This window comes from Odocoileus virginianus, chromosome X (assembly GCF_023699985.2).
Source record: "Odocoileus virginianus isolate 20LAN1187 ecotype Illinois chromosome X, Ovbor_1.2, whole genome shotgun sequence".
Classification (NCBI taxonomy): domain Eukaryota; kingdom Metazoa; phylum Chordata; class Mammalia; order Artiodactyla; family Cervidae; genus Odocoileus; species Odocoileus virginianus.
In genome coordinates this window covers 25,572,131-25,597,838 of record NC_069708.1, presented here as the reverse complement: position 1 = coordinate 25,597,838, position 25,708 = coordinate 25,572,131, and the positions used below count along the sequence as shown (strand labels likewise).

Below are 25,708 nucleotides of genomic sequence, written 5' to 3'. Positions count from 1 at the left end.
AAAATTCCATGGACAGAGGAGTTTAGTGGGTTACAGTCTATGGGGTCCCAGAGAGTTGGAAACGGCTGAGCCACTGAGCATGCACACCCCCGTACATGTGCAAATTGGGTTATGGAATTATAGACTGTGTGGAAGGTAAAGAATATTTCTCCCATAGACATCAATGTCACAATCCCTAGAATGTGTGACTGTATTGTCTTACATGACAAAAGGACTTTGCAGGCTTGTTAAGTATCTTGAGATGGGGAGATTATCTTGGGTTATTGGTGGGTCCTTAGAAGAGAAAGAGGGAGGCAGGCAGGTCAGTGTCAAAGTGATGCAGTGGGAGAGAGACTTGACTGGCCACTACTGGCTTTAAAGATGGAGGAAGGGGGCTATGAGCCAGGGTATGTGGACAGCTTACAGAGGCTGGAAAAGGCAAGGAAATGGATTCTCTCTTACAGTCTCCAGAAAGGAACACAGCCTATTTGACATCTTGATTTGGCCTACAGAGTTCTATTTTTAATTTCTGACTTTCAAAAGTGTAAGATAATAAATTTTTGCTATTTCAAGTCATCAAGGTTGTGATAATTTGTTACAGCAGCAATAAGATACTAATACAGGTAGGGAAGCTGTTACTACTCTATTTACAATCTCCTTCAGTTCTGGCTTTCTTGGCTTTCTTCACAAGGCAATGTAATCTAAACACTTTCCCAAAATTAAATTCAATCTTTTTGCTTATGTACACACTATTTTCCAGCCCCTAGCTACTGTTAGTCTAAAGGCAGCCACCTGTAAGAGTAGCCCTAATTCTCCTACAATAGACAATGGACAAGAGGCCTCTCAGGGAAGCTGCAAGACAGTTTATAATATCCTCTTTATAGCTTTTCTACTTACACATGGAAAATCACATGCTTTAATCAACAGCCAATGCAATGAGTTGGATCACAAAAACCACACTTTGTGGTCCAATTCAGGAAAAAATGAATTCCTAATTATGGCCTCCTTTTCTCTGGCAGGGGGTTCTGAGCTTAACACAGAGATCCCAGAGCAGAAGTCAACCCTTCAGGTAGAAGGCACATGGGAATTAGAGCTCATAGAAATGGGAAAGGGAGGAGAAATAGAAGTGGGTCAGTCAGAGGGAAGCTGGAAAAAGGAAGGAAAAAAACAACAAACAATCCAGCCAAATAAAGAGAAGTGAGAGACATCATCCCACAGTTGATCTCTCCTGGGTTCTCACTGTCTCCCATTTTGGAAGCTTTCCAGGTATACTCTAGGGGTTTCCCAGGTGGCTTAGTGGTAAAGAATCTGCCTGCTGATGCAGGAGATGGTGGGGAAGATCCTCTGAAAAAGGAAATGGCAACCCACTCCGGTATTCTTGCCTGGGAAAGCCCATGGACAGTGGAGCCTGGTGGGCTACAGTCCATTGAGTCGCAAGGGATTCCCACACGGCTTGGCGACTGAAAAACAACAACTAGTGTGGGCGCACCTGCCCCTGGAGGCTGTGCTAAGACAGCTATTAGCTGGGGTGGGCTGGGAATACTCTTTGTGAGAGCCGGCGCCCTGGCGGGGTAATGCGGAGATCGCAGGAAGGAGTCACAGGGCGCGAAACGGAAAGACTACATCTCCCAAGCCGCCACGCTTTCCAGCTGGAGTCTAGGGAGCTGACTGCTCCCCAGTTTCCGTAGGGAAGCGCCGGGCTACCGCAGCTATTGTGCGTCGCGCTGTTGCCCTCCTCTTCCCGTTCGGGCGTCTTAGGAGGAAGGCTACGTTTCATTGTCGCCCGGCTTAACACCTCTGGCGCTTAGCAGGACAACAGGCCGCTCCCTCGGACCAGGAAGAACTTTAGGAGACGGCAGATTCTGGTAAAGAGACCCTAGGGTGCAAGTAAGATACAGTTTAAGGAACCTGAGTACCCTGCTTCGGTACATGGGCTTTGCCCGGGAAGGGCGGAGGCGCTGGCTTTAAGAAGGGGGAGGGGACAGTGCACTCCGGGTTACCCGCGGAGCTCGGCAAAGGAAATTTTCTGCTGGCTCGGCAGCTGGGAGCAAGGAGAGGCACCTCCCACCCTCAGTGCTCACCCCCGCCTACACCCTGGGCGGGCCGAAGTGTCACGTTTGCAGTTGCTCGGGAAGGATCAGGCCGCTCTCTGGAGAAGAGACGAGTTGGTTTCTGCTGCCTGTCAGGGGAGCGATGACTAGGGGGCATGTTGCTTGTTAAGCAGCACCCCGCTGGGCTCCAACTGCGTTAGTTAGCTCTCCCCGTCACCTGAAGCAATCGCCGGGCCGCCCGTTTCCGGTACAGACCAGCCAGCTGTCCCCAGGAATCTCTTCTGAACAGGTATCTGCCCTCTAAAAGGAGGGAGGCTACAGCTTCCTAAATGGGTCCTGCACTCTGCGCAACCCATCTTTTCCTCGTACTGTGCCACTGATGCTCTTGGTCTTTGTGTCTTTCCTTTCTCCTTCCAATCCCTGTCATCAGAACCATGGGGCATCCCCCGCTGGAGTTCAGCGACTGCTACCTGGACAGTCCTGATTTCCGCGAGAGGCTCAAGTGTTATGAGCAGGAACTGGAGAGGACCAATAAATTCATCAAAGATGTGATCAAAGACGGCAACGCGCTTATCAGCGCAATGAGAAGTAAGTGGAAGACTTCGATGAACAGTTTCTGTGAACCGGTGGCTCTGGCCTTTGGAGATCTTCCACACCCCAGCCCAAGTGTCTGAGGCTCATGGTTTTCCGGATATTTTGGAAGTGGGGTCAGTAGAAGTGGAAGTTGGTGGCTACAACTAGAATTGGGGTTTTCCCCTTTGGTGGTTTTGGTTTTATGAGACAGGATCTGTAGCTGAGGGACTGTCTTGTTCGGCAGCTATCCTTTCTTGTCAGACTCCTGTTCTAAAGGGACAGGCCACTTGTACTGTTGGACATGTTTATACCCATGTATGAAAGGGACATCTAAGCTGACCAAGGAACTGCCCCACAACCTCCTAAAGAATTGGGAATTCAGGCCAGCAGCTTGAGTCAGGGTTTTGTTTCTGCTTGGCCTCTGGTTGCTGCAGATAAATATGGGGGTAGTAAGAAATTGCCAATGGCAAGTTATTTTCTAAGGAAAGCACCTTTGCCTTAGTGTTTTTTTTCTCTTTAAGTTACTGAGTTATGGTTGTGTTCAAGGTTGGTCTAAGTTCAGAATTATTAAATGACCTCATGTGCCACTGAATTCTCCTTGCAGGTGGAACAAAGACCTGCCTAGTCCTTAGAAGGAGGAGCCCAGCTCCCTGGGAGCATAGTAGAGAGCTCAGGTTGGGAGTCACCAGGCTGAAGGAACCTCACCTAGCTTGGCTTTCCAGGTCCTCAGAACTAAGAACTCTTGGACCCTCCCCCGCTTACCCACTGTGTATAGATTTTTTACTTCTGCTAGTTGGCAGAAGGTTTGGAGTAAGAGAAAGAATAATAAACATCCCCAACAAGAGTGCAGGCAGATCAATCCATTGTGCCAAAGTATATACTCAGAAAAATGGAAAATAGGGAATGGGTGGTGATAATTCATTTTTTCTCTTCTTGGTTGAAGGATGATTATGAAAAATAAAGTCAAAGTCACTGGCAAATATATTCTGTATACCTGTAATATTTTTTTTCTGAGTGGATTTATCCCACAAATAGTGTGTCTGGTCCATTGTGGGGACCTTCTTAAGGCAAATACAGCCAACTAAGAGCAAGGAGAAAGACTTGCCAGCCGCAGTGCAGTGGTGTTTGTTGTGTAGCTCTCCTGATTTTCCCCTTGGAGTCTGGGCTTTCCCTGTATATGTTGTCTGCCTACTTTGGTCATAAATGTTGCAAGTTCCTACTTGTTGTTTCATTGAATTGGATCATGTGATGGTGTGTCTTATTTTGGTCTGAACAAGAGTAAACTCTTGGTAGCATCTTAAAGATGGGGTATTTGAAATGCTGATCCTTAGAGACCTTAGCCCAGGGTTTGGGGTGTGTTGCCACTTAATAGACTTCATTGAGAGGTTAAAGATATGCTGGTTGTGCTACCAAAGTAGTTAGAAAGGTGAGGGTTCCTGAAAGGAAAAGCGGGAAATGTTTGGATTTTCTTTTTGTTTACTTGCTCCAGTAAACTACTTAGTGGAATAGTTAAATGAAGCTCATCTAAGCCCCCAGAAGGGACTGACTTTGTGAAGTGTAGGATAAGCTGAAAGTATTTGTGCTAAAAAATGAGTTGTTAAGGCGTATCAGAGAGATTAAGATCCTTAAGAAAAAAATACAGTTCAATAAAATGGTTGAGGAAGGGTGAAAGTTTTCTAGGCAAGTGGTAATTTACGGTTTTTATTCTTTCCTTTTGGGGGATTAAAAGTGGTGAGAGTCGACAATTATGAAGGTTTAAACCTTTGCATATGGGCAGAAGATCCAAGAGTTATTTTGGCTCAGGGGGTTCTTGGTATTTATGGTGGTTTTCCTTTCCTGAGTGTACACAGAAAGCCAAAAATAGGACAGTTAGGAAATAAAACCCAGCAGCTAACCCAGACTCCATTTCTTTTCTTTAAGTTACATGATTCTAAAAACATGATTTGCTAGAGGCAAAGACAGGATGTTTCCCTCTGTCTTGACCACAGTAATGTTTATACTCCCACTCTGCTTCCTCAAAATGGGCTAGCTGGGCAACTTTTTCAGAATATGTGAGGTAGACGCAAAACAAAGGTATACTTTTGCTTTGTATGGAGGAAAAAGGAAGAGAGAACACTGGATTTAGATTAGAAGACCTGTGTTACAATCTTGGCTTCACAATTTTGGGATAGGAAGGCACATATCATATATTTCAGATATAAAATGGGGGTAATTATATGCGCCTCACAGAGTTGCTTTGAGGTTCAAAGGAGTTAATGGATTGTGAAAGTATTTTGTAAGTAGAAATGGCTAAATATTTTAAGTTGTTGATAATACATCTTCAGGTTAATAACATACTGGCTGAATATACTTTTTGGTAGGTTTCTAAAGGGAAATCCATAAACAAAAGTAGTTGGAAACATTTTTTTGCTGTCATCTTGTTGGAAAGTTCATTCCCTATATTGGCGTGGCTCAGTGATTAATTTTGTATATGTGTGTGGATTCATTTTGTCATTTGGAATCTGGCATTAAAAGTAAAGAATTATTGGCACTTTTTCATTTAATTTATTAAATTGACCATCAAATCAACTGGTTAGTGTTTCTAGTAACCAACAAACCTGTTGCTTCATGCTGCAAAAATCAGCTGCAGTTTTTGTTTAAGTTGTTAAGCTAGTTGGAACTTGATTTCCTGCTTGTGTTTGATTTTGTACAGAGCTCTAGATAAGGTTTTAGTCACAGCTGTGTGTGATAATTAGTTTATCAAATATGGATCCTATTTGAATATCTAGATTTCCTTAGATCTGTGCTCAGAGGTAATTGATGTTATGAATGATATTCAGTATGTCTTCTTTGGGAAAGTGACTGATTTGCCCCCTCCCCTTCAATGTGATCTATTCATAATCGTTGGAGTAAAAAATGGTGATTATAATTTAAATCAATGACAAAAACATTGGCGCTCTGAGAGGTGAATATATTGCCCACTTTTCTTTTTGTTCTTTTTCAAAAAATATTTATTTATTTGGTTGCACTGGGCATGTGGGATCTTTTGTTGTGGCTTGCAGGCTCCCCCATGGCATGTGGAATCCTAGTTCCCCCACCATTGTGGAACCCCCACCATGTCCCCTGCATTGCAAGGTGGATTGTTAACCACTGGATCACTAGGGAAGTCCCTGTTCTTTGTTTTTATATTGGCAGCTTTGGTCCCTAATGTTGTATGAGTATTTTCTGTGCACTTAGGCTAGGTATTTACAACAAGTGAACATGATAGACCAAATAAATGTTATATAATTCAGTGAACATGTATCATTCATTCAGTAAATGCTCATTCACGTACTAAATTCAAGCCATTGTTCTCAGGGTTGTTACAAATGTTACAGAGAAAGTCACAGATGGGATCCTGCCCTCAAGGAGGTCCTAGACTGGTAGGGGAGATAAGGTATGTGTAGAGATCACTAAAGTATAAGGTAGTAGATATGGATCAGAGCCATAGAGTGGGACAGGTGGATACCATGGTATACAACATGACAGAGAGGTCATTTCCCTGTGGAAGGATAAGGGAAAGCAAAGGAGAAAGTAGCATTGTAGTTGGGCAGAATTGACTTATCACTTATTTAGCTGTTCCTATATGTTGTTCTTGTTCAGTTGCTCAGCCGTGTCCGACTCTTTGCAATCTCATGGACTGCAGCAGGCCAGGCTTCCCTGTCCTCCACCATCTCCTGGAGCTTGCTCAAACTTGTGTCCATTGAGTCAGTGATGCCATCCAACCATCTCCTCCTCTGTCATTCCCTTCTCCTGCCTTCAATCTTTCCCAGTGTCAGGGTCTTTTCCAATGAGTTGGCTCTTTGCATCAGGTGGCCAAAGTATTGGAGCTTCAGCTTCAGCGACCATTCTTCCGATTAATATTTCCTTTAGGATTGACTGGTTTGATCTTCTTGCAGCCCAAGGAACTCTCAAGAGTCGTCTCCAACACCACAGTTCAAAAGCATCAATTCTTTGGTGCTCAGCCTTCTTTATGGTCCAACTCTCACATCCATACATGACTACTAGAAAAACCATAGCTTTGACTATGTAGACCTTTGTTAACAAAGTAATGTCTCTGCTTTTTAATGTTCCTGTATGCCAAGAATTAAAATCTTATAACAGACTTATGAGGCAAGGATTATTATTTCCACTCTCTATGTGAGAAAACTGAAGTTCAGAGGGATTAAGTAACTTTCTCAGCTGATAGGGGCAGGAGTCTGAATTAGAGCCCAGATCTGACTCTGAGGTCCCTGAATTGCACTATATTCAGGACAGGGAATTTCATGTAGTAGGAATGACATAGAGAATGTAAAGGGAGGGCAAATAATTCAGGCCATCTGGGTTATATGGTGTAAGAAGAGAAGTTTGGGAGATGACCTTGGAATGGAAGGCTGAGGGCCTTGACTGTGCATGACCTGTTAGGTATTTTCGGCTTTTCTTTACAGTCAGGGAGTATTAAAAACATTTTTGGTAGCAGAGAGGCATGGTCTGAACTGTGTTTTAGGAAGATTCATCTGAGAGTGATATAAGATGTTCCAATTCTAAACAAATATTTGTGACTTTTCTGCAGATTATTAGGAACTTTAAATTTTCTTTGATATCACCCAGGGGTCAGCAGACCTCTTCTGTAAAGGGCAATATTTTAGGCTTTGAGGGCATGTAGTCTCTGTGGCAGTTACTTAATTGCCATTGTTGCGAGAAAGCAGCTATAGATAATACGCACATGAAATGAGAGTGGCTGTGTTCTAATAAAACTTTATTTATTGACATTGAAAAGTAAATTTCCCATAATTTTCATGTCACAAAATATTATCTTCCTTTGAATTTTTCAGCTGTTTAAAAATATAAAAACCATTTTCAGCTTAGCTAGAACAGGGGCATACAGAAATAGCTGTGGGCTGGGTTTGATTCAGTGGTTGTAGTTTGCAGAACTTTAATATGACTAGTTAACCTAAGTGGATTTTTTTTATTGGTAAGGCAGTGAATATAGTTATTGGTAAAACACAATGCCATATTTAATATTTTCCATTAGTTTATTTAGTTTAGTTTATTTTAATTTGGTGTGCTGTTAATTATGCCTGCACTGGATTCAGGGTTCACAGGTTCCAGTGCTGTCTTTGTGGCCAAGGAGAAAACAGAAAAGTATGAAGCTATTGGAAGTGGGTTAATAGGACTGGAGTGATTGGGATAAAATGCAGCAGCTTCATCTCATTACAAAAGCCTTCACTTTCTTTAAAACTGTGATAGCTAAATGAAATGTATTCACAGGCTGGATTCAATCAGGTTGCAATTCCTGAGCTAGATGATCTACTTCTAACAGTCTAGGAGTCTTGGAAATGGGCTAAGAAAATGAAAGGTGATAGTCTCCAGAAAGAGATTTCTCTGGGAAAGCCCCACTAGACACTGCAAATGAAGAGAGGCATAATGATGGTATAGTGGGAAAAAACCCTAGATGTGATGGGTATGGTGATGGTTCTGCTACTAATAGGATCTGTGACCTTGGTAAGTCATTTTGCCTTGGTCTGCAGCTTTACATAATTGAGGATGGAGAGGGGATATGTAAGCCCACTTTCAGATCTAACATTCCATGACTTTTTCATTGCATATTATAATTTAATCATTTGGGAAGGGAATGAGTAACTTAATTATAGGATCTTATTTTATACCTACATAAATTTTCACATTATATTAGTATACTGACAGTATTTAATTAAATACAAAAAAATTAACATAAATTTAAAGTAATCATTCAAAAACCAAGGATAACATACTTTATATGTATAAAACAGATGTCAGAAAAAAGAATTATATCATTAAGATCACTCATATACATGCACAAACCACAAACACATAGGCTGTATAGGACTAATGGAAACTTAGGTTTTAAAAGAATGCAAAAATGTCAATTTCTTACATTCTGTACTTTTAAAGATAAAGAGTTTTAGATGTTTACATTAAGGTGACTTTTTGGGGTACCTGTTCAGCTCTTGCTTTGGTCACTGGGACACCTATTTGGTAAGTTTTTGTTTTCCTGAAAGGATGGGTCAGTTCCATCTTTGAGGCAAATTTCGTATTGAATATACTTCGTGGAACCATCTCTAGCTTTACACACAGAGAACCTGGGGGCTGGTTCCAACTGTGCCACCTCCTAGCTGTATGACTCTGAGTAAGTCTTTAGTTTCATGAACCTGAGTTTTCCCATTTCTAAAATTAGAGTTTTGGTCAGTGAGCTTTAGGGTTCCTCCTGGTTTCCTCATTCTGTTTTCTGGGCTGCCACTGTATTGCACAGTCAAGCAACCTAAATTGATTCCATTGTAAACTTTGGAGCAAATTCGCCTTTCCTCTGAGAGAACAGACAAAAGGAAAATCGAACTGATATGTTTGATGTGAATAAATGACATGAATCATGCTAGCCTATTTGGTTATTCTCTCGATGAATGCTTCTTGAGAAGTGCCAACCTGGTGCCTTTCGGTTCTGTCCTGAACAGCCCTATACTGAGGGAGACCAAAACTTTTAATCCCTTTGGAGTGGGTGTAGTGCTATGGTGTGCAGGGAGGAGTTGGTGATGTAAGATACACATTCTCAGTCAGCAGATGTCCTGTCATTATCCTGGTGATAGTTAAAATCAGTGCCTTGGAGGACATGGTGTTGCAGTCGGCTCTGTATCTGCAAGTTTTGCCTCTCTGGATTCAACCAACTGGGGATAGAAAATATTTGGAAAAAAATTCCAGAAAGTTCCCCAAAGCAAAACTTGATTTGCCACATGCTAGCAACTATTTACATAGCATTTACATGAGATATTATAAGTAATAGGAGGATGTGTGTAGATTATATGTAAATACTATTGTATATAAGAGACTTGAATGTTTTGTAGATTTTGGTATCCACAGGGGTTCTGGAACCAATTCCCCACAGATACTGAGGGAAGGACTGTATTTTAGATATTCTGAAGAGTAGCTAAGATCAATGTAATGAATATGTTATATGGTATTGCTCTTAGTAGGTATGAAGCAAAGTCAAATGGAATTTCATAGAAGGCCCTCGGAAGACCACATTCCAAAGTAGCCAGACTGGAGTGCTGTGGGGCTAGGGTAAAAAAGTGAACCAAGCCAGCCTTTCAGTGTGTGACCATTTACAGGAAGCATTTTTTTTTTTAAAATGGATGGTGAATGGTACAGGGAAGATTATGCCTTGATTTGCTTATTAAGAAAAGTTTTTCAGAGTTTAAAGTGATGAAGGAAAATTACTTTTCAACTTCATTTTTACAGCCTTGTTTTGTAAAGCATAATCCAAACCTTTTGTTTAATCTGCCATCTGTTTCTCTAATCAGTTACTATAGAAATTTCCTAAAAGTCCATAATGATCTGGAAAGATACATGCTTTTCCAGAGGAGTTTCCTGGAAATCTTGAGCTGAATTTTTCACCTCCTACCTCCATTGGGTGGAGGGCACTCATGATGCTTTACTGGGCTTGTATCAAGTGCTAAAGCCTTACACAATGTAAAGGTAATTAATTTCAATTCAAAAAGGATTTACAAAGCACCCACTATGTGTCCAGCAACTGGGCAACTGGAGATACAATGGTGAATAAGGCTGATATGGGCTTTGCCCTCTTGGAGCATACATTAAATGTCTGATTACTCACTTACACAATTTAATTACAGTTGTGAGAAGAGCTATGAAGAATTTCAGGATATGATATATATTCTATCACATATTACAAAAGTGGATCATTGTAGGGGAGAAATGAGCTAGACCATGGGGATACAACTGTCCATAGCAAAAATGAATAAACTGAAGGGAAAGAATTCTTAAGTCAAAGATATCTGCTCTACTGCTGTGGTAGTTAATGGTCCTAATAATGAGCAAGACTCTTTAAGTGAATGAAGAGTGCCTCTTAAACTCTCAATAGGGTGCAGTATTATCTCATAGTGTTTTTGGTCACACTGCATGGCTTGTGGGATTTCAGTTCCCTGATCAGGGATTGAACCTGGTCCACAGCAGTGAAAGCATAGAATCCTAACCACTAAGCCACTAGGGAACTCCCCTCCTTCTCCTTTTATAATTATATTAAAAATGTTTTTTGAGTAAGTAACACATGAACATGGTAAAAATTTCAAAAGGTACAAAAGGGTAAGCCTTTTCTTGCCTCCTGTGTCCCAGTTTCCCAGTTCTTCACACTAGAGGTAACAACTGGCAATTTTTTGCTTACCTTTTGTAAAGACTTTTCCTGGTGCTTTTTTCAGCTTCCACCTACTCAGGAATGTGTTCATTGTAGGCAAGTTGTTTGTCATATTGGAGCAAGATTTCTTTAGGATTGTACTTGGAGGGAATGGTAAATTAAAGACCTCATAAAATCAGCCCCTCCATAAAAACAAAAAGGACACTGGCAAAAATTGTTAGAACCAACTTTTTCAGAACTCTGTAAATGAACCAAAAGGCTCATGACAATCTGAAGAGTGTTTATTGATGGAAACACATTGAGCCTTAGTGGCAGCAGATTTTGTGGCATTTTAATTTAACCCTGCCTCTCATTCCCTTCTCCAGAGCTTTGTGATAGCCTTGAAAACTAACAGCCCTTTGACCACAGTAGCTATGGAAACCAGTAACCTTTTAACATCTTAGTGGGGAGACTGGGTTTGTAGTTCCTCAAAAACTCACAAACCTATAGTCTTGTCATTGATGACAAGATGACATATTGTCATCTAATATGTCTTTAAAGCTAGCTAGAGAAGCTTCATTCACACAGCTTCTCATTACTTCACCTGACTTAGAGCTAGCTCAGTGGGAAAAGTTCTATCCCCAAGATGTTTAACATCACAGGTGATTTAGCCTACCTGAAACTAAGTAGGGCAAAGAAAAACCTGGCCAAAACATAAAAGGGGAATGAAACATATACTGGGGGCTTTGAAAAGATTGGACATATTCCTGGGATCTAGATGGCCACATGCATGCCCTGGGCTGTGCATGTACCTAGAAAAGACCCGAGAAGGCCTTTTAATAATTTCTCTCTTATGGCTGAAATTGAGGTGGTTATAAACTGTTTGGCTAAATGTTGAAGAAATGATCCAACATGCAACACAGAGCACCTCAGGAAAAAGTATAAGACTTAATGGTTCAAGACATTTAAGGAGATCTGTGAACAGTTATTAGCTGGCCACTTATCTAACCAGGCAGAGATTTCAGGGGCCACACACTACAAGGAATACAAATATTATAGAATCTGTTTAAGAAATATGTCTAAACAAACAGTGACAATGACAGTGACAAAAACAATAACAACAAAACCTGGGGGAAATCTGATTTCCAGAAGAACCATATTATATTGTCTGTCTAAAACGTCCCATTTTCTACAAAAAATGATCAGATATGCAAAGATACAGAAAAGTATGGTCCATACACAGGAAAAAAGCTGTCAGTAGAAACTGTCCCTGTTGGAGTCTAAATGTTGGAATTTAGACAGAAAAATGAAATCAGCTAATATGTGTGTTAGTCTCTCAGTCATGTCTGACTCTTTGTGACCCCACGGACTCTAGTAACCTGCCAGGCTCCTCTGTCCATGGAGTTCTTCAGGCAAGAATACTGGAGTGGGTAGCCCATTCCCTTCTCCAGGGGATCTTCCTGACCCAGGGATCAAACCCAGGTTGCCTGCATTGCAGGCATATTCTTTGTCATCTGAATCACGAGGGAAAGAACTAAAGGAAACCATGTCTTAAGATTTAAAGAAAAGCCTGAGAACAGTGTTTCACCAAAGAGACAAGGAAAGCCTGAGAACAGTGTTTCACTGATACAATATAAAGAGATGAAAATAATAAGGAAGAGTCAGATAAAAATTCTAGAGTTGAAAAATAAAATAGCTAAAATGAAAAATCCATTAGAGAGGTTCAACAGCGAATTTGAACTAGCAGAAGAGAGTCATAGAACTTGAAGATAATCTAGTCTGAGATTATCCAATCTAAGCAAAAGAAAGAAAAGATGAAAAGAAAATGAACAGAACCCCAGAAATTATGTGACACCATCAGGTGTATCAACATATGTATAATGAGAATCTCATAAGAATATAGAAAAAAAACAGAATATTTGAAGAAATAATGGCCAAAACTCTCCAAATTTGATGAACAACACTAATATCCAGATCCAAGAAGCTCAAAAAACCCAAGTAGGATAAACTCAAGAAGATCCATACCTAAGATACATTATAGTCAAATTGATGAAAACCAAAGGCAAAGAGAGAATCTTAAAAGAAGCAAGAGAAAAATAACTCATCGGGTGAAAAGCACCCTCAATAGGATGGAGAGCTGATTTCCCATTAGCAACCATGGAGACAGGAAGGCAGTGGCTTGGCATATTCAAAATGCTGAAAGAAAAATGATGTAAACTAAGAATTCTTTATCAAAACTATTCTTTTAAAATAAGGGAGAACATTCAGAAAAACATGTACTTCTGCTTTATTGACTATGCCAAAGCCTTTGACTGTGTGGATCACAATAAACTGGAAAATTCTTAAAGAGATGGGAATACCAGACCACCTTACCTGCCTCCTGAGAAATCTGTATGCAGGTCAAGAAGCAACAGTTAGAACCAAACATGGAACTAGGGACTGGTTCCAAATTGGAAAGGAGTATGTCAAGGCTGTCTATTGTCACCCTTCTAATTTAACTTCTATGCAGAGTACATCATGAGAAATGCTGGGCTGGATGAAGGACAAGCTGGAATCAAGACTGCTGGGAGAAATATCAATAGCCTCAGATATGCAGATGACACCACCCTTATGGCAGAAAGCAAAGAGGAAGGAAAGAGCCTCTTGATGAAACTGAAAGAGGAGAGAGAAAAAGCTGACTTAAAACTCAACAGTCAAAAAACTAGGATCATGGCATCTGGTCCCATCACTTCATGGCAAATAGATGAGGAAACAATGGAAACAGTGACAGACTTTATTTTTTTGGGCTCCAAAATCACTGCAGATGATGACTGTAGCCATGAAATTAAAAGACACCTGCTCCTTGGAAGAAAAGTTATGACAAACCTTAACAGCATAGTAACAAGCAGAGACATCACTTTGCTGACAAAGATCCATATAGTCAAAGCCATGGTTTTTAGTCATGTATGGATGTGAGAGTTGGACCATAAGGAATGCTGAATGACGAAGAATTGATGCTTTTGACCTGTGGTGTTGGAGACGACTCTTGAGAGTCTCTTGGACTGCAAGGAGATCAAGCCAGTCCACCCTAAAGGGAATCAGTCCTGAATATTCGTTCGAAGAACTGATACTAAAGCTGAAACTCCAATACTTTGGCCACCTGATGCGAAGAACTAACTCATTTGAAAAGAGCCTGATGCTGGGAAAGTTTGAAGGCAGGAGGAGAAGGGGATGACAGAGGATGAGATGGTTGGATGACATCACTGACTCAATGGACATGAGTTTGAGCAAGCTCTGGGAGATGGTGAAGGACAGGGAGGCCTGACGTGCTGCAGTCCATGGGGTCGCAAAGAGTTGGACAGGACTGAGTGACTGAACTGAACTGAAGACATGCTCAGAACAACAGAAACCAAAACTGAGCTAGCAGAACTGCCTTACAGGAAATACTAATGGGAGTCCTTCAGGATGGATTAAACAATGATGTGTGGTAATTTAAATCTGCACAAAGTAAGAAGAGTATCAGTAAATATAACTACATAGGAATATATGAAAGGCAGTATAACTGTCTTATTTTTTTTTAGTAACTCCTTTCTTCTCCATCTAGTTTAAATGACAACTGCCTTGTGCAGTAGTTAGAAAACTGTTAATCAGCTTACAATATATAAAAACGCAACATGCACAAAGAAGGGGGATTAAACAATTATATTGTAGTAACATTTCTGTTGGGTTCCTCCCTGTAGCTCAGATGGTAAAGAATCTACTCGCAATCGGGGAGATCCCAGTTCAATCTCTGGGTGGGGAAGATCACCTGGAAAAGGGAATGGTAACCCACTCCAGTATCATTGCCTGGAGAATTCCATGGAGAGAGGATCCTGGGGAACTACAGTCCATGGGGTTGCAGAGTCAGACACGAATGAGCGACTAACACTTACTTATGTAACATTTCTGTATGTTTTCTAAGTTAAGTTAAAATTAATTAAACAATATTGTAATTTTAATTCTGAAGTTAGCCACTAAGAAAATAAAAAAATACAGTGAAAGTAGTAATGAGAATCAAAATAGTACAGTAGACAATATTTAACACAAAGTTAATAATGGGAAAGTAGAGGAAAAAAGATGACATATAGAAGACAAACTAAATGGTAGACATAAATCTTATCAGGAAGATAAAATGTAAATGAAATACACACTTTTAGTAGAAAGGTACAGATTGGCAAATTGGATAAACTGATCAAAAATGGATTAATTGATTGAAATACATGCTGTCTTTTAAGATACACATTTTGTGTTCAAAGATACAAATAGGGGGAAAGAAAAAGGATGGAAAAATGTACCAGGGAAACAGTAACCAAAGAGAATTAGAATAACTATATAAACATCAGACAAAATATATTTTAAGACAAAATTTTCATGATATACAGACAAGACATTTTATAATGGTAAAACCATAAATATATCAGGAGGGTATCACTTATAAACATATGTACCTAACAATAGTGCCCCAAAATTCATGTAGCAAAAGTGGACAGAAGTGAAGGGAGAAGTAGATAGTCTAACAGTAATAGTTGGAGACTTCAATACTGTACTTTCAGTAATGGATAGAACTACTAGACAGAGCTCAATGAGTAAATAGAGGAATTGAACAACACTATAAACAAAGTAGATCTTCTATAGACATCTGTAGAATATTTGTACAGCAGCAGAATACACATTTTTCTTAAGAGCACATGAAGTATTTTCCAACACAGACCATCTGATAGGCCATAAAACTTGCCTGAATATATTTCTTTATACAAATTATGTTCTGTAGCCACAGTGGGATGAAATTAGAAATCAATAACAGAAGAACATTTATGCAGTTCATAAATATGTGCAAATTAAATATCACACTCCTGAGTAACCAGTCGGTCAAGGAGGCTATCACAAGGGAAATTAGAAAATATTTTGGAATGAATAAAAAACGAAAATTCAATGTGCCAAAACTGATGGAATGCAGCTAAGCAATGCTTCGGGGAAACTTTTATAGCTTTAAACAACTATATTAGGAAAGAAAAAAGATCATAATTCAATAACCTGACCATTAAGAAACTAGAGAAAAAAAATATGAAAGCAAGTAGAAGGAAAGAAATGATAAAATTACAGCAGAACTAAATGAAATAAAGATTAGGAAGATCTCTTTTCTCTATTTAAAACCAAAAAATTTAAAAATCAATACTTGGTTTTTAAAAACAACAACACTGAGAAACCATTAACTAGACTGACAAGAGAGAAAAGACTCAAAATATTAAAAGCATAAATGAAGGAGACACTATTACCAAACTAAAAAAATAAAAATAAAAAAGAAAAAATGGGAATAGTATAAATAGCGGTATGCTAATAAATTATATAATTTAGATAGAATGGGCAAATTTCTAGGAGGACCCAAACCACCAAAATTGACTCCACAATAAGTGGAAAGTCTGTATAGACTATAACAACTGTAAAAATTAGTGGGTAGTATTTTGAATCAGTAATCAAAATACTACCCACAAAGAAAAGCCCAGGCTTAGATGGCTTCACTGATGAATTTTTCCAACCATTTAAAGGAAAATTAATACCCCATTCTTCTCAAACTTCCAAAAGTTAGCAGTTTCTTAACACATTCTTTGAGGCCACTCTAATCAGGATACCAAAAACTAAAGACATCACAAATAAACTATTGACCTAATTCCCTTAAGAATATATCAGCAGACTTCCCTGGTGGTCCAGTGATTGAGAGTCCAGCTGCTGGTGCAGGAGACATGGATTGAGTCCTTGGTCCAGGAGGATTCCACATGCCATGGGGCAACTGGGCCCAGGCACAACTACCGAGCCTGCACTCTAGGGCCTACCAGCTGCAATTACTGAGACTGTGTGCCACAGCTACTAGAGCCCTTGTGCCCTGGAGCCAGTGCTCTACAACAAGAGGAGCCATAGCAGTGAGAAGCCCACCCACCACAACGAAGAGTAACCCCTGCTCACCACCATTAGAGAAAACTCGAATGCAGCAGTGAAGACCCAGCTCAGTCAAAAATAAATAAATTAAAAAAATATTCAAAAGAATATAGATGCAAAAACTCTCAACAAAATACTAGCCAAACCAAATCCAGCAACATATAAAAAGAATTATACATCATAAGCAAGTTAAATTTATTCTAGGAATGCAAAGTTAGTTTAATATCTGAAAATCTGTGGGTATAATAGTGTAATATTTATATCATACAAAATAACTGGAATAAGGGGAAAACATCATCATATCAACAGATGCAGATATTTTTAAAAGTCCACTACCTTATTATGCTAAAAACATTAAATGAACTATGTATGTTAAGTGACTGGTTGTCTCGGGCTGAGAGAGAGGGTTAGGATTATTTTGACTACTAATGGATAAAGGATTTCTTTTGGGGATTGTGAAATTTTTCTAAAATTAGATTGTGATGATAGTTGCACAACTCTGCGAGTATACTAAAAACCACTTAATTGTACACTGTAATACATGAATTTTATGGTATGTGAGTCATATCTCAAAGCCATTTTTTTTTTAAAGACTGCTTGGAGAAACAGAGGTCCTTGGCTTATGTACCTACATCTTCCTTTGGCTCTTCTTTATAGAACAAAAGACCTGGGAAGTTGCTTAGAAAGCCTCACAACCATTCTGTTGAGTTTATATCTAGAGAAAGGAAGCAAAGAGAGAACTGCCAGGGATCTAGAGCTAGAGTATGAATTGGGACCAGAATCAGGTTTTCTGGTTTCCCATTCCAAGGCTCTTACTGTACTGTACTCTAAAGTAGGTTCAGTTCAGTTGCTCAGTCGTGTCCAACTCTGTGCGACCCCATGAATCGCAGCACGCCAGGCCTCCCTGTCCATCACAAACTCCCAGAGTTTACTCAAACCCATGTCCATCAAGTCAGTGATGTGATCCAGCCATCTTATCCTCTGTCATCCCCTTCTCCTCCTGCCCCCAGTCCCTCTCAGCATCACAGTCTTTTCCAACGAGTCAACTCTTCGCATGAGGTGGCCAAAGTATTGGAGTTTCAGCTTCAGCATCAGTCCTTCCAGTGAACACCCAGGACTGATCTCCTTCAGGATGGACTGGTTGGATCTCCTTGCAGTCCAAGGGACTCTCAAGAGTCTTCTCCAACACCATAGTTCAAAAGCATCAATTTTTCAGCACTCAGTTTTCTTCACAGTCCAACTCTCACATCCATGCATGACCACTGGAAAAACCAGAGCCTTGACCAAATGGACCTTTTTGGCAAAGTAATGTCTCTGCTTTTTAATATGCTATCTAGGTTGGTCATAACTTTCCTTCCAAAGAGTAAGCGTCTTTTAACTTCATGGCTGCAGTCACCATCTGCAGTGATTTTGGAGCCAAAAAGAATGAAGTCTGACACTGTTTCCACTGTCTCCCCATCTATTTCCCATGAGGTGATGGGACCAGATGCCATGATCATAGTTTTCTGAATGTTGAGCTTTAAGCCAACTTTTTCACTCTCCTCTTTCACTTTCATCAAGAGGCTTTTTAGTTCCTCTTCACTCTCTGCCATAAGGTTGGTGTCATCTGCATGTCTGAGGTTATTGATATTTCTCCTGGCCATCTTGATTCCAGCTTGTGCTTCTTTCAGCCCAGCGTTTCTCATGATGTACTCTGCATATAAGTTAAATAAGCAGGGTGACAATATATAGCCTTGATGTACTCCTTTTCTATTTGGAACCAGTCTGTTGTTCCATGTCCAGTTCTAACTGTTGCTTCGTGACCTGCATACAGGTTTCTCAAGAGGCAGATCAGGTGGTCTGGTATTCCCATCTCCTTCAGAATTTTCCAGTTTATTGTGATCCACACAGTCAAGGACTTTGGCGTAGTCAATAAAGCAGAAATAGATGTTTTTCTGGAACTCTCTTGCTTTTTCTATCATCCAGCAGATATTGGCAATTTGATCTCTGGTTCCTCTCCCTTTTCTAAAACCAGCTTGAACATCTGGAAGTTCTCGGTTCATGTATTGCTGAAGCCTGGCTTGGAGAATTTTGAGCATTACTTTACTAGCGTGTGAGATGAGTGCGATTGTGCAGTAGTTTGAGCATTCTTTGGCATTGCCTTTCTTAGGGATTGGAATGAAAACTGACCTTTTCCAGTCCTGTGGCCACTGCTGAGTTTTCCAAATTTGCTGACATATTGAGTGCAGCACTTTCACAGCATCATCTTTCAGGGGTTTGAAATAGCTCACCTGGAATTCCATCACATCCACTAGTATTGATTGTAGTGATTTTTTCCAAGGCCCACTTGACTTCACATTCCAGGATGTCTGGCTATAGGTGAGTGATCACACCATTGTGATTATCTGGGTTGTGAAGATCTTTTTCGTACAGTTCTACTGTGTATTCTTGCCACCTATTCTTTTTTTTTTTTAATAAGAATATAATCATCTATTTGCAGTTCTTTTCATTTATTTTTATTAGTTGGAGGCTAATTACTTTACAATATTGTAGTGGGTTTTGTCATACATTGACATGAATCAGCCATGGAGTTACATGTAATCCCCATCCTGGTCCCCCCTCCCACCTCCCTCTCCACCCGATCCCTCTGGGTCTTCCCAGTGCACCAGGCCCAAGCACTTGTCTCATGCATCCAACCTGGGCTGGTGATCTGTTTCACCATAGATAATATACATGTTTTGATGCTATTCTCTCAAAACATCCCACCCTCGCCTTCTCCCACAGAGTCCAAAAGTCTGTTCTGTACATCTGTGTCTCTTTTTCTGTTTTGCATATAGGGTTATCATTACCATCTTTCTAAATTCCATATATATGTGTTAGTATGCTGTAATGTTCTTTATCTTTCTGGCTTACTTCACTCAGTATAATGGGCTCCAGTTTCATCCATCTCATTAGAACTGATTCAAATGAATTCTTTTTAATGGCTGAGTAATATTCCATGGTGTATATGTACCACAGCTTCCTTATCCATTCGTCTGCTGATAGGTATCTAGGTTGCTTCCATGTCCTGGCTATTATAAACAGTGTTGCGATGAACATTGGGGTGCACGTGTCTCTTTCAGATCTGGTTTCCTTGGTGTGTATGCCCAGAAGTGGGATTGCTGGGTCATATGGCAGTTCTATTTCCAGTTTTTTTAAGGAATCTCCACACTGTTCTCCATAGCGGCTGTACTAGTTTGCATTCCCACCAACAGTGTAAGAGGGTTCCCTTTTCTCCATACCCTCTCCAGCATTTATTGCTTGTAGACTTTTGGATAGCAGACATCCTGACTGGCATGTAATGGTTCCTCGTTGTGGTTCTGATTTGCATTTCTCTGATAATGAGTGATGTTGAGCATCTTTTCATGTGTTTGTTAGCCATCTGTATGTCTTCTTTGGAGAAATGTCTGTTTATTTCTTTGGCCCATTTTTTGATTGGGTCATTATTTTTCTGGAATTGAGCTGCAGGAGTTGCTTGTATATTTTTGAGATTAATCCTTTGTCTGTTGCTTCATTTGCTATTATTTTCTCCCAATCTGAGGGCTGTCTTTTCACCTTGCTTATAGTTTCCTTTGTTGTGCAAAAGCCACCTATTCTTAATATCATCTGCTTCTGCTAGGTCCGTACCATTTCTGTCCTTTATTGAGCCCATTTTTGCATGAAATGTTCCCTTGGTATCTCTAATTTTCTTGAAGAGATCTCTATCTTTCCCATTCTGTTGTTTTCCTCTATTTCTTTGCAGTGATCGCTGAGGAAGGCTTTCTTATCTCTCTTGGCTATTCTTTGGAACTCTGCATTCAAATGGGAATACATTGCATTAAAACTCTGGATGTTCTTTATTGGGGCTGGGGGTGCTTTTATTTGAAGTGACCCAGTTGGCAGTGAAGAACTGTGCTAGTGGAAAGTTTCCTTTCATTTTTTCCCCCTCCATTATCATGGCTGTGATCAGGTGGTGTCCCTGTTGAGCAATCTAGCCCCAATTTAATTAGGGCCTGGTTATGTTTTCTTTTTGTGCCATAAGAATGGCAGTATATTACATCTTGGTGGTGTGCCACCTGTCCCCTTTATTTCCTGCTCCAAGAGCCTATACCAGCTGGTTGGGCAGTTCCAGAGGCCTCTCATCTTCTCTGTTCATCTGTTGGCTTTTTACAGCAAATGCAGCTGCTCTTCATGTAGAACATAGTGTATATTGGGAAGTGTGTGGCGTTACTAAAGGGTGACAAAGTCCTCCCCCCACGTTATTTTTATCCCTAGGCTGCATGGAATTTCTCATGAGAGGCAAGCAGTAGGTCCAGCCCTATAGTACCATATTAGGAATTTCAAGGCAGTTCTTTGCAAAAGGTTTTCATTAAGGACTTCCCAGAAGCAGGAGAGCCACATTTCAGCTTCCAACTCTTTCCAGAGTCAGGCTGTTGTGGAAAGAGCCTTTCCCTGTGATTGAAAAAATATGTATTATGCATGTGGCAGTTGACAGCTGGAGACTAATCCTGAACTCATCCATCCTGAATTCATTAGGTGGGGGGAGGAGGGTGGATAACAAGCCATTGAGGTATTTTATAGCTGCCCCTTACAACTTTTGCTTAGAGCAGGAAAACAAAAAACAAAAAACTTAAAAGAGAGTTCTTAAGAGAATGTCTCTGCCACCATTATCACTATGCTGAATTTCTCTTGCTCTTAACATTGGAAATATTGATATCTTTTCATATTTGGTTTATCTGGAATGATTTGTCTTCTAGATTCTAAGCCCAGTGTTCCAGGGTTTGTGGAAGTGATTGTTCTGTTGTGGTACTAAATGGGAAAGCAGTTGGGTAACAACTCAGTCAGGGAGTATATGGCTGAATCAGCAGAATGAAAGGGGAGGGAAATCTGGGGTTTCTTGGCATTTTGTTTGCATTTCCTTTGTGAAAAGCAGATGTTGTGTAACTGTTCCGTTTTCTTTCTGATTAATGGGCAGTATCTTGCTGGAAATGGACTCATAGAATTCTAAGGGAATTAAGAGAACATTTCGTAGTGTATATGTACCACAGCTTCCTTAACCATTCGTCTGCTGATGGGCATCTAGGTTGCTTCCATGTCCTGGCTATTATAAACAGGGCTGTGATGAACATTGGGGTACACGTGTCTCTTTCAGATCTGGTTTCCTCGGTGTGTATGCCCAGAAGTGGGATTGCTGGGTCATATGGCAGTTCTATTTCCAGTTTTTTTAAGGAATCTCCACACTGTTCTCCATAGCGGCTGTACTAGTTTGCATTCCCACCAACAGTGTAAGAGGGTTCCCTTTTCTCCACACCCTCTCCAGCATTTATTGCTTGTAGACTTTTGGATAGCAGCCATCCTGACTGGCATGTAATGGTTCCTCATTGTGGTTCTGATTTGCATTTCTCTGACAATGAGTGATGTTGAGCATCTTTTCATGTGTTTGTTAGCCATCTGTATGTCTTCTTTGGAGAAATGTCTGTTTAGTTCTTTGGCCCATTTTTTGATTGGGTCATTTATTTTTCTGAAATTGAGGTGCTTGTTTTGTAATTGAGTTGCTTGTATATTTTTGAGATTAATCCAATATTACTCAGCCATTAAAAAGAATTCATTTGAATCAGTTCTAATGAGATGGATGAAACTGAAGCCCATTATACAGAGTGAAGTAGGCCAGAAAGATAAGGACCAATATAGTATACTAATGCATATATATGGAATTTTAAAAGATGGTAATGATAACCCTATATGCAAAACAGAAAAAGAGACACAGATGTACAGAACAGAATTTTAGAGTCTGTGGGAGAAGGTGAGGGTGGGATGTTCTGAGAGAGCAGCACTGAAACAAGTATACTATCAAGGGTGAAACAGATCACGATCCCAGGTTGGATGCATGAGACAAGTGCTCAGGGCTGGTGCGCTGGGAAGTCCCAGAGGGATGGGATGGAGAGGGAGGCGGGAGGGGGGATCGGGATGGAGAACATATGTAAATCCATGGCTGATTCATGTCAATGTATGGCAAAAACCACTACAATATTGTAATTATCCTCCAACTAATAAAAATAAATGGAAAAAAAATTAACAGTGAACATTTCTTGCATGTAAAAAAAAAGAGAACATTTCGTTTAACTCTTCCATATTTCAGATGAGGAAACAAACCTAGGAGGGGATGTTCCTTGTCTAAGGTCACTGAGACAGTTAATCACAAAGTCAGTATGGGAACCCAATTATCAGTTCCACTCTTGGGTTCTGTACAGTGTCACTGTGCCTTTCGAAAACAGTCTCTACCCTTCACCAACCTCCTTTTTGCCGAGGCTGTGATTTTTTTTTTCAGAATCAATTTCAACTTGTGAAAGAAAATAATTATTTCCTCTTCACTGCTTCTTGCCAAGAATGCACCTCCAGTGTTGATCTGAAGGCAGCCAAGCATTTCACAGACCTGCAGGAATGGAGTAGGGGAAGCTCAGGAAATCTGAAGTCACTGATGTACTTTTTCTGGTTCGCCCTTGCTTAGTAGGAATTTGATGAAATAGAAGATAAAAGATAGAACATTTACCCCTAGATATGTGGAATTTAGAGAATCCAATTACAAATGAGGAAGAAGCAACTCTTATACAAATTGAGTTGAGATTTAGGATTGGTCATGTTTGTACTGGGCAACAGCAAGGCCTAGATCCATGAACCTGATCTCACTCAGGTCTACCAATTACCTGGATGTGGGCAATAGATAGAGATATGGGCATAAGCTAATATTTGCAGAGCACTTTATAATGTAGAAGCTACTTCAATATACATTTAACTTAATCTGGGAAGAAAAGTGTTACCTCTGTTTTATAGATGAGGAAACTAAGGCTTACAGAGTTTAAGAACTTCATGCTGCTAGTCAGTAGTAGAACTAAGATTTTCTGAATATTTGCACTGTTCCATTTTTATTTTATTTCCTTTAATAATGAAAGAGAATATAAGTGCTGTTCAGAGGAACATGTGGTTCAGAAAGTAGAGTTATGAAGACGAGACATAAGGCCTTCTGTAGAGAAATGGGAGCAGCCATTAGTACACACCTCTACAGGAAGGCCATTAGGATAGGCTTGGAAGCTGGAGAACAGCAGTAGGTGAATGGTAGTGAACAGGACCAATAGACCAGAGCTTGTGGTAGTTTCTGGCATCATCAAACTTGGGCTATTCTGTGAAGGTTCCTGCCGAGAAGACTGTCTAGAACAAAGTAGAGGCCTTTAAAGGAGAATTCTCTGAAGTTAGTGGAGGTGGTTAAAAGAAATTAGGGAAGCTTCATACTGGATGAGGGAGAGAGTGATTCTAGGCTTTTTTGATTACATCTTTAGGATGGAATATAAACCTAAAATTGTAAATTAGTTAACAAGGAAGAAAAATAGGGACATATTTAATAGGCTGTTTGGTTTTTGATTCTGAAAGTTTCATAGGTGGTACAGACATTTTTTTAGCCAAAGTTATCTGTGAATATTGGATTTTGGGGCTAATATACATCTTGTTTAAAACCAGCTTAATTCTTATGTGAAGTTATTTGTTTGAACTGTTACAATAATTAATGACATTTCATAAAAATAATAAAAGTATATAACATCTTTCTTAATATTTTTCAGTTCACCAAACAGTTTGATCTCTACAACAACCCTGTGAACCAATCAGGCAGGGTACTGTTAATGTTCTTTTTATATAGATAAATTAACAAAGGGAAGATAATGGTTTCACAGTTTTATAGATAAGGAAATTGAAATTCAGGGTAGTTAAGTGATTTGTTTAGAGCTACTCAGCAGTGTGTGGCAAATAAGATCAAAACCCAGATATTCTGGCTCCTAAGGGATGCAAATTTTCTACTATGCTCTGATGTGTGCTCTGTAGAAAGGGGTCAGTACTTATACCTTACAGGATGTGTATGGGAAATTTGTGTCTCTGGCCTTTCCTGTATGGTGCATTCCTGTAATAGTTACCTTGTTGCAGGAACAGAGACCCCTTCCAGGGCTTGAGAGTGCATTCTTGTCTAACACTTGGCAATGAATTGTCTGGGGATGCACATGTGCTGACAAAGCAGGAGACTTTATTGGGAAGGGGTGCCCTGGCAGAGAGTAGTAGGTTAAGGAAATCCTGGAGACTACTCTGTCATGTGGGTCACAGTCTCAGGTTTTTATTTTTTTCCATTTATTTTTATTAGTTGGAGGCTAATTACTTTACAACATTGCAGTGGTTTTTGTCATACATTGAAATGAATTAGCCATGGATTTACATGTATTCCCCATCCCGGTCCCCCCTCCCACCTCCCTCTCCACCCGATCCCTCTGGGTCTTCCCAGTGCACCAGGCCCGAGCACTTGTCTCATGCATCCAACCTGGGCTGGTGATCTGTTTCACCGTAGATAATATACATGTTTCGATGCTGTTCTCTTGAAACATCCCACGCTCGCCTTCTCCCACAGAGTCCACAAGTCTGTTCTATACATCTGAGTCTCTTTTTCTGTTTTGCATATAGGGTTATCGTTACCATCTTTCTAAATTCCATATATATGTGTTAGTATACTGTAATGGTCTTTATCTTTCTGGCTTACTTCACTCTGTATAATGGGCTCCAGTTTCATCCATCTCATTAGAACTGAGTCAAATGAATTCTTTTTAACGGCTGAGTAATATTACATGGTGTATATGTACCACAGCTTCCTCATCCATTCGTCTGCTGATGGGCATCTAGGTTGCTTCCATGTCCTGGCTATGATAAACAGTGCTGTGATGAACATTGGGGTGCACGTGTCTCTTTCAGCTCTGGTTTCCTCGGTGTGTATGCCCAGAAGTGGGATTGCTGGGTCATATGGCAGTTCTATTTCCAGCTTTTTAAGAAATCTCCACACTGTTTTCCATAGTGGCTATACTAATTTGCATTCCCACCAACAGTGTAAGAGGGTTCCCTTTTCTCCACACCCTCTCCAGCATTTATTGCTTGTAGACTTTTGGATAGCAGCCATCCTGACTGGCGT

At 40.2% G+C, this 25,708-nt stretch overlaps 1 protein-coding gene across 7 annotated transcripts in view; it reads left to right on the top strand.

Moving 5' to 3' along the window:
• Nucleotides 1-1,563: 1,563 nt before the first annotated feature.
• OPHN1 (oligophrenin 1) overlaps nucleotides 1,564-25,708 on the top strand; it is a 623,734-nt gene continuing 599,589 nt past the window's right edge. For 2 of the 7 annotated variants that reach the window (XM_070461911.1, XM_070461910.1), the window contains exons 1-2: nucleotides 1,568-2,319; nucleotides 2,461-2,618. In XM_070461911.1, coding sequence (XP_070318012.1) covers nucleotides 2,465-2,618 — 154 coding nt within the window. In that variant the 5' untranslated portion in view covers nucleotides 1,568-2,319; nucleotides 2,461-2,464. Of the gene's footprint in view, nucleotides 2,320-2,460; nucleotides 2,619-25,708 lie in introns of all 7 variants that reach the window. The other 5 variants (XM_070461909.1, XM_070461907.1, XM_070461913.1 and 2 more) reach the window with 4 other exon arrangements.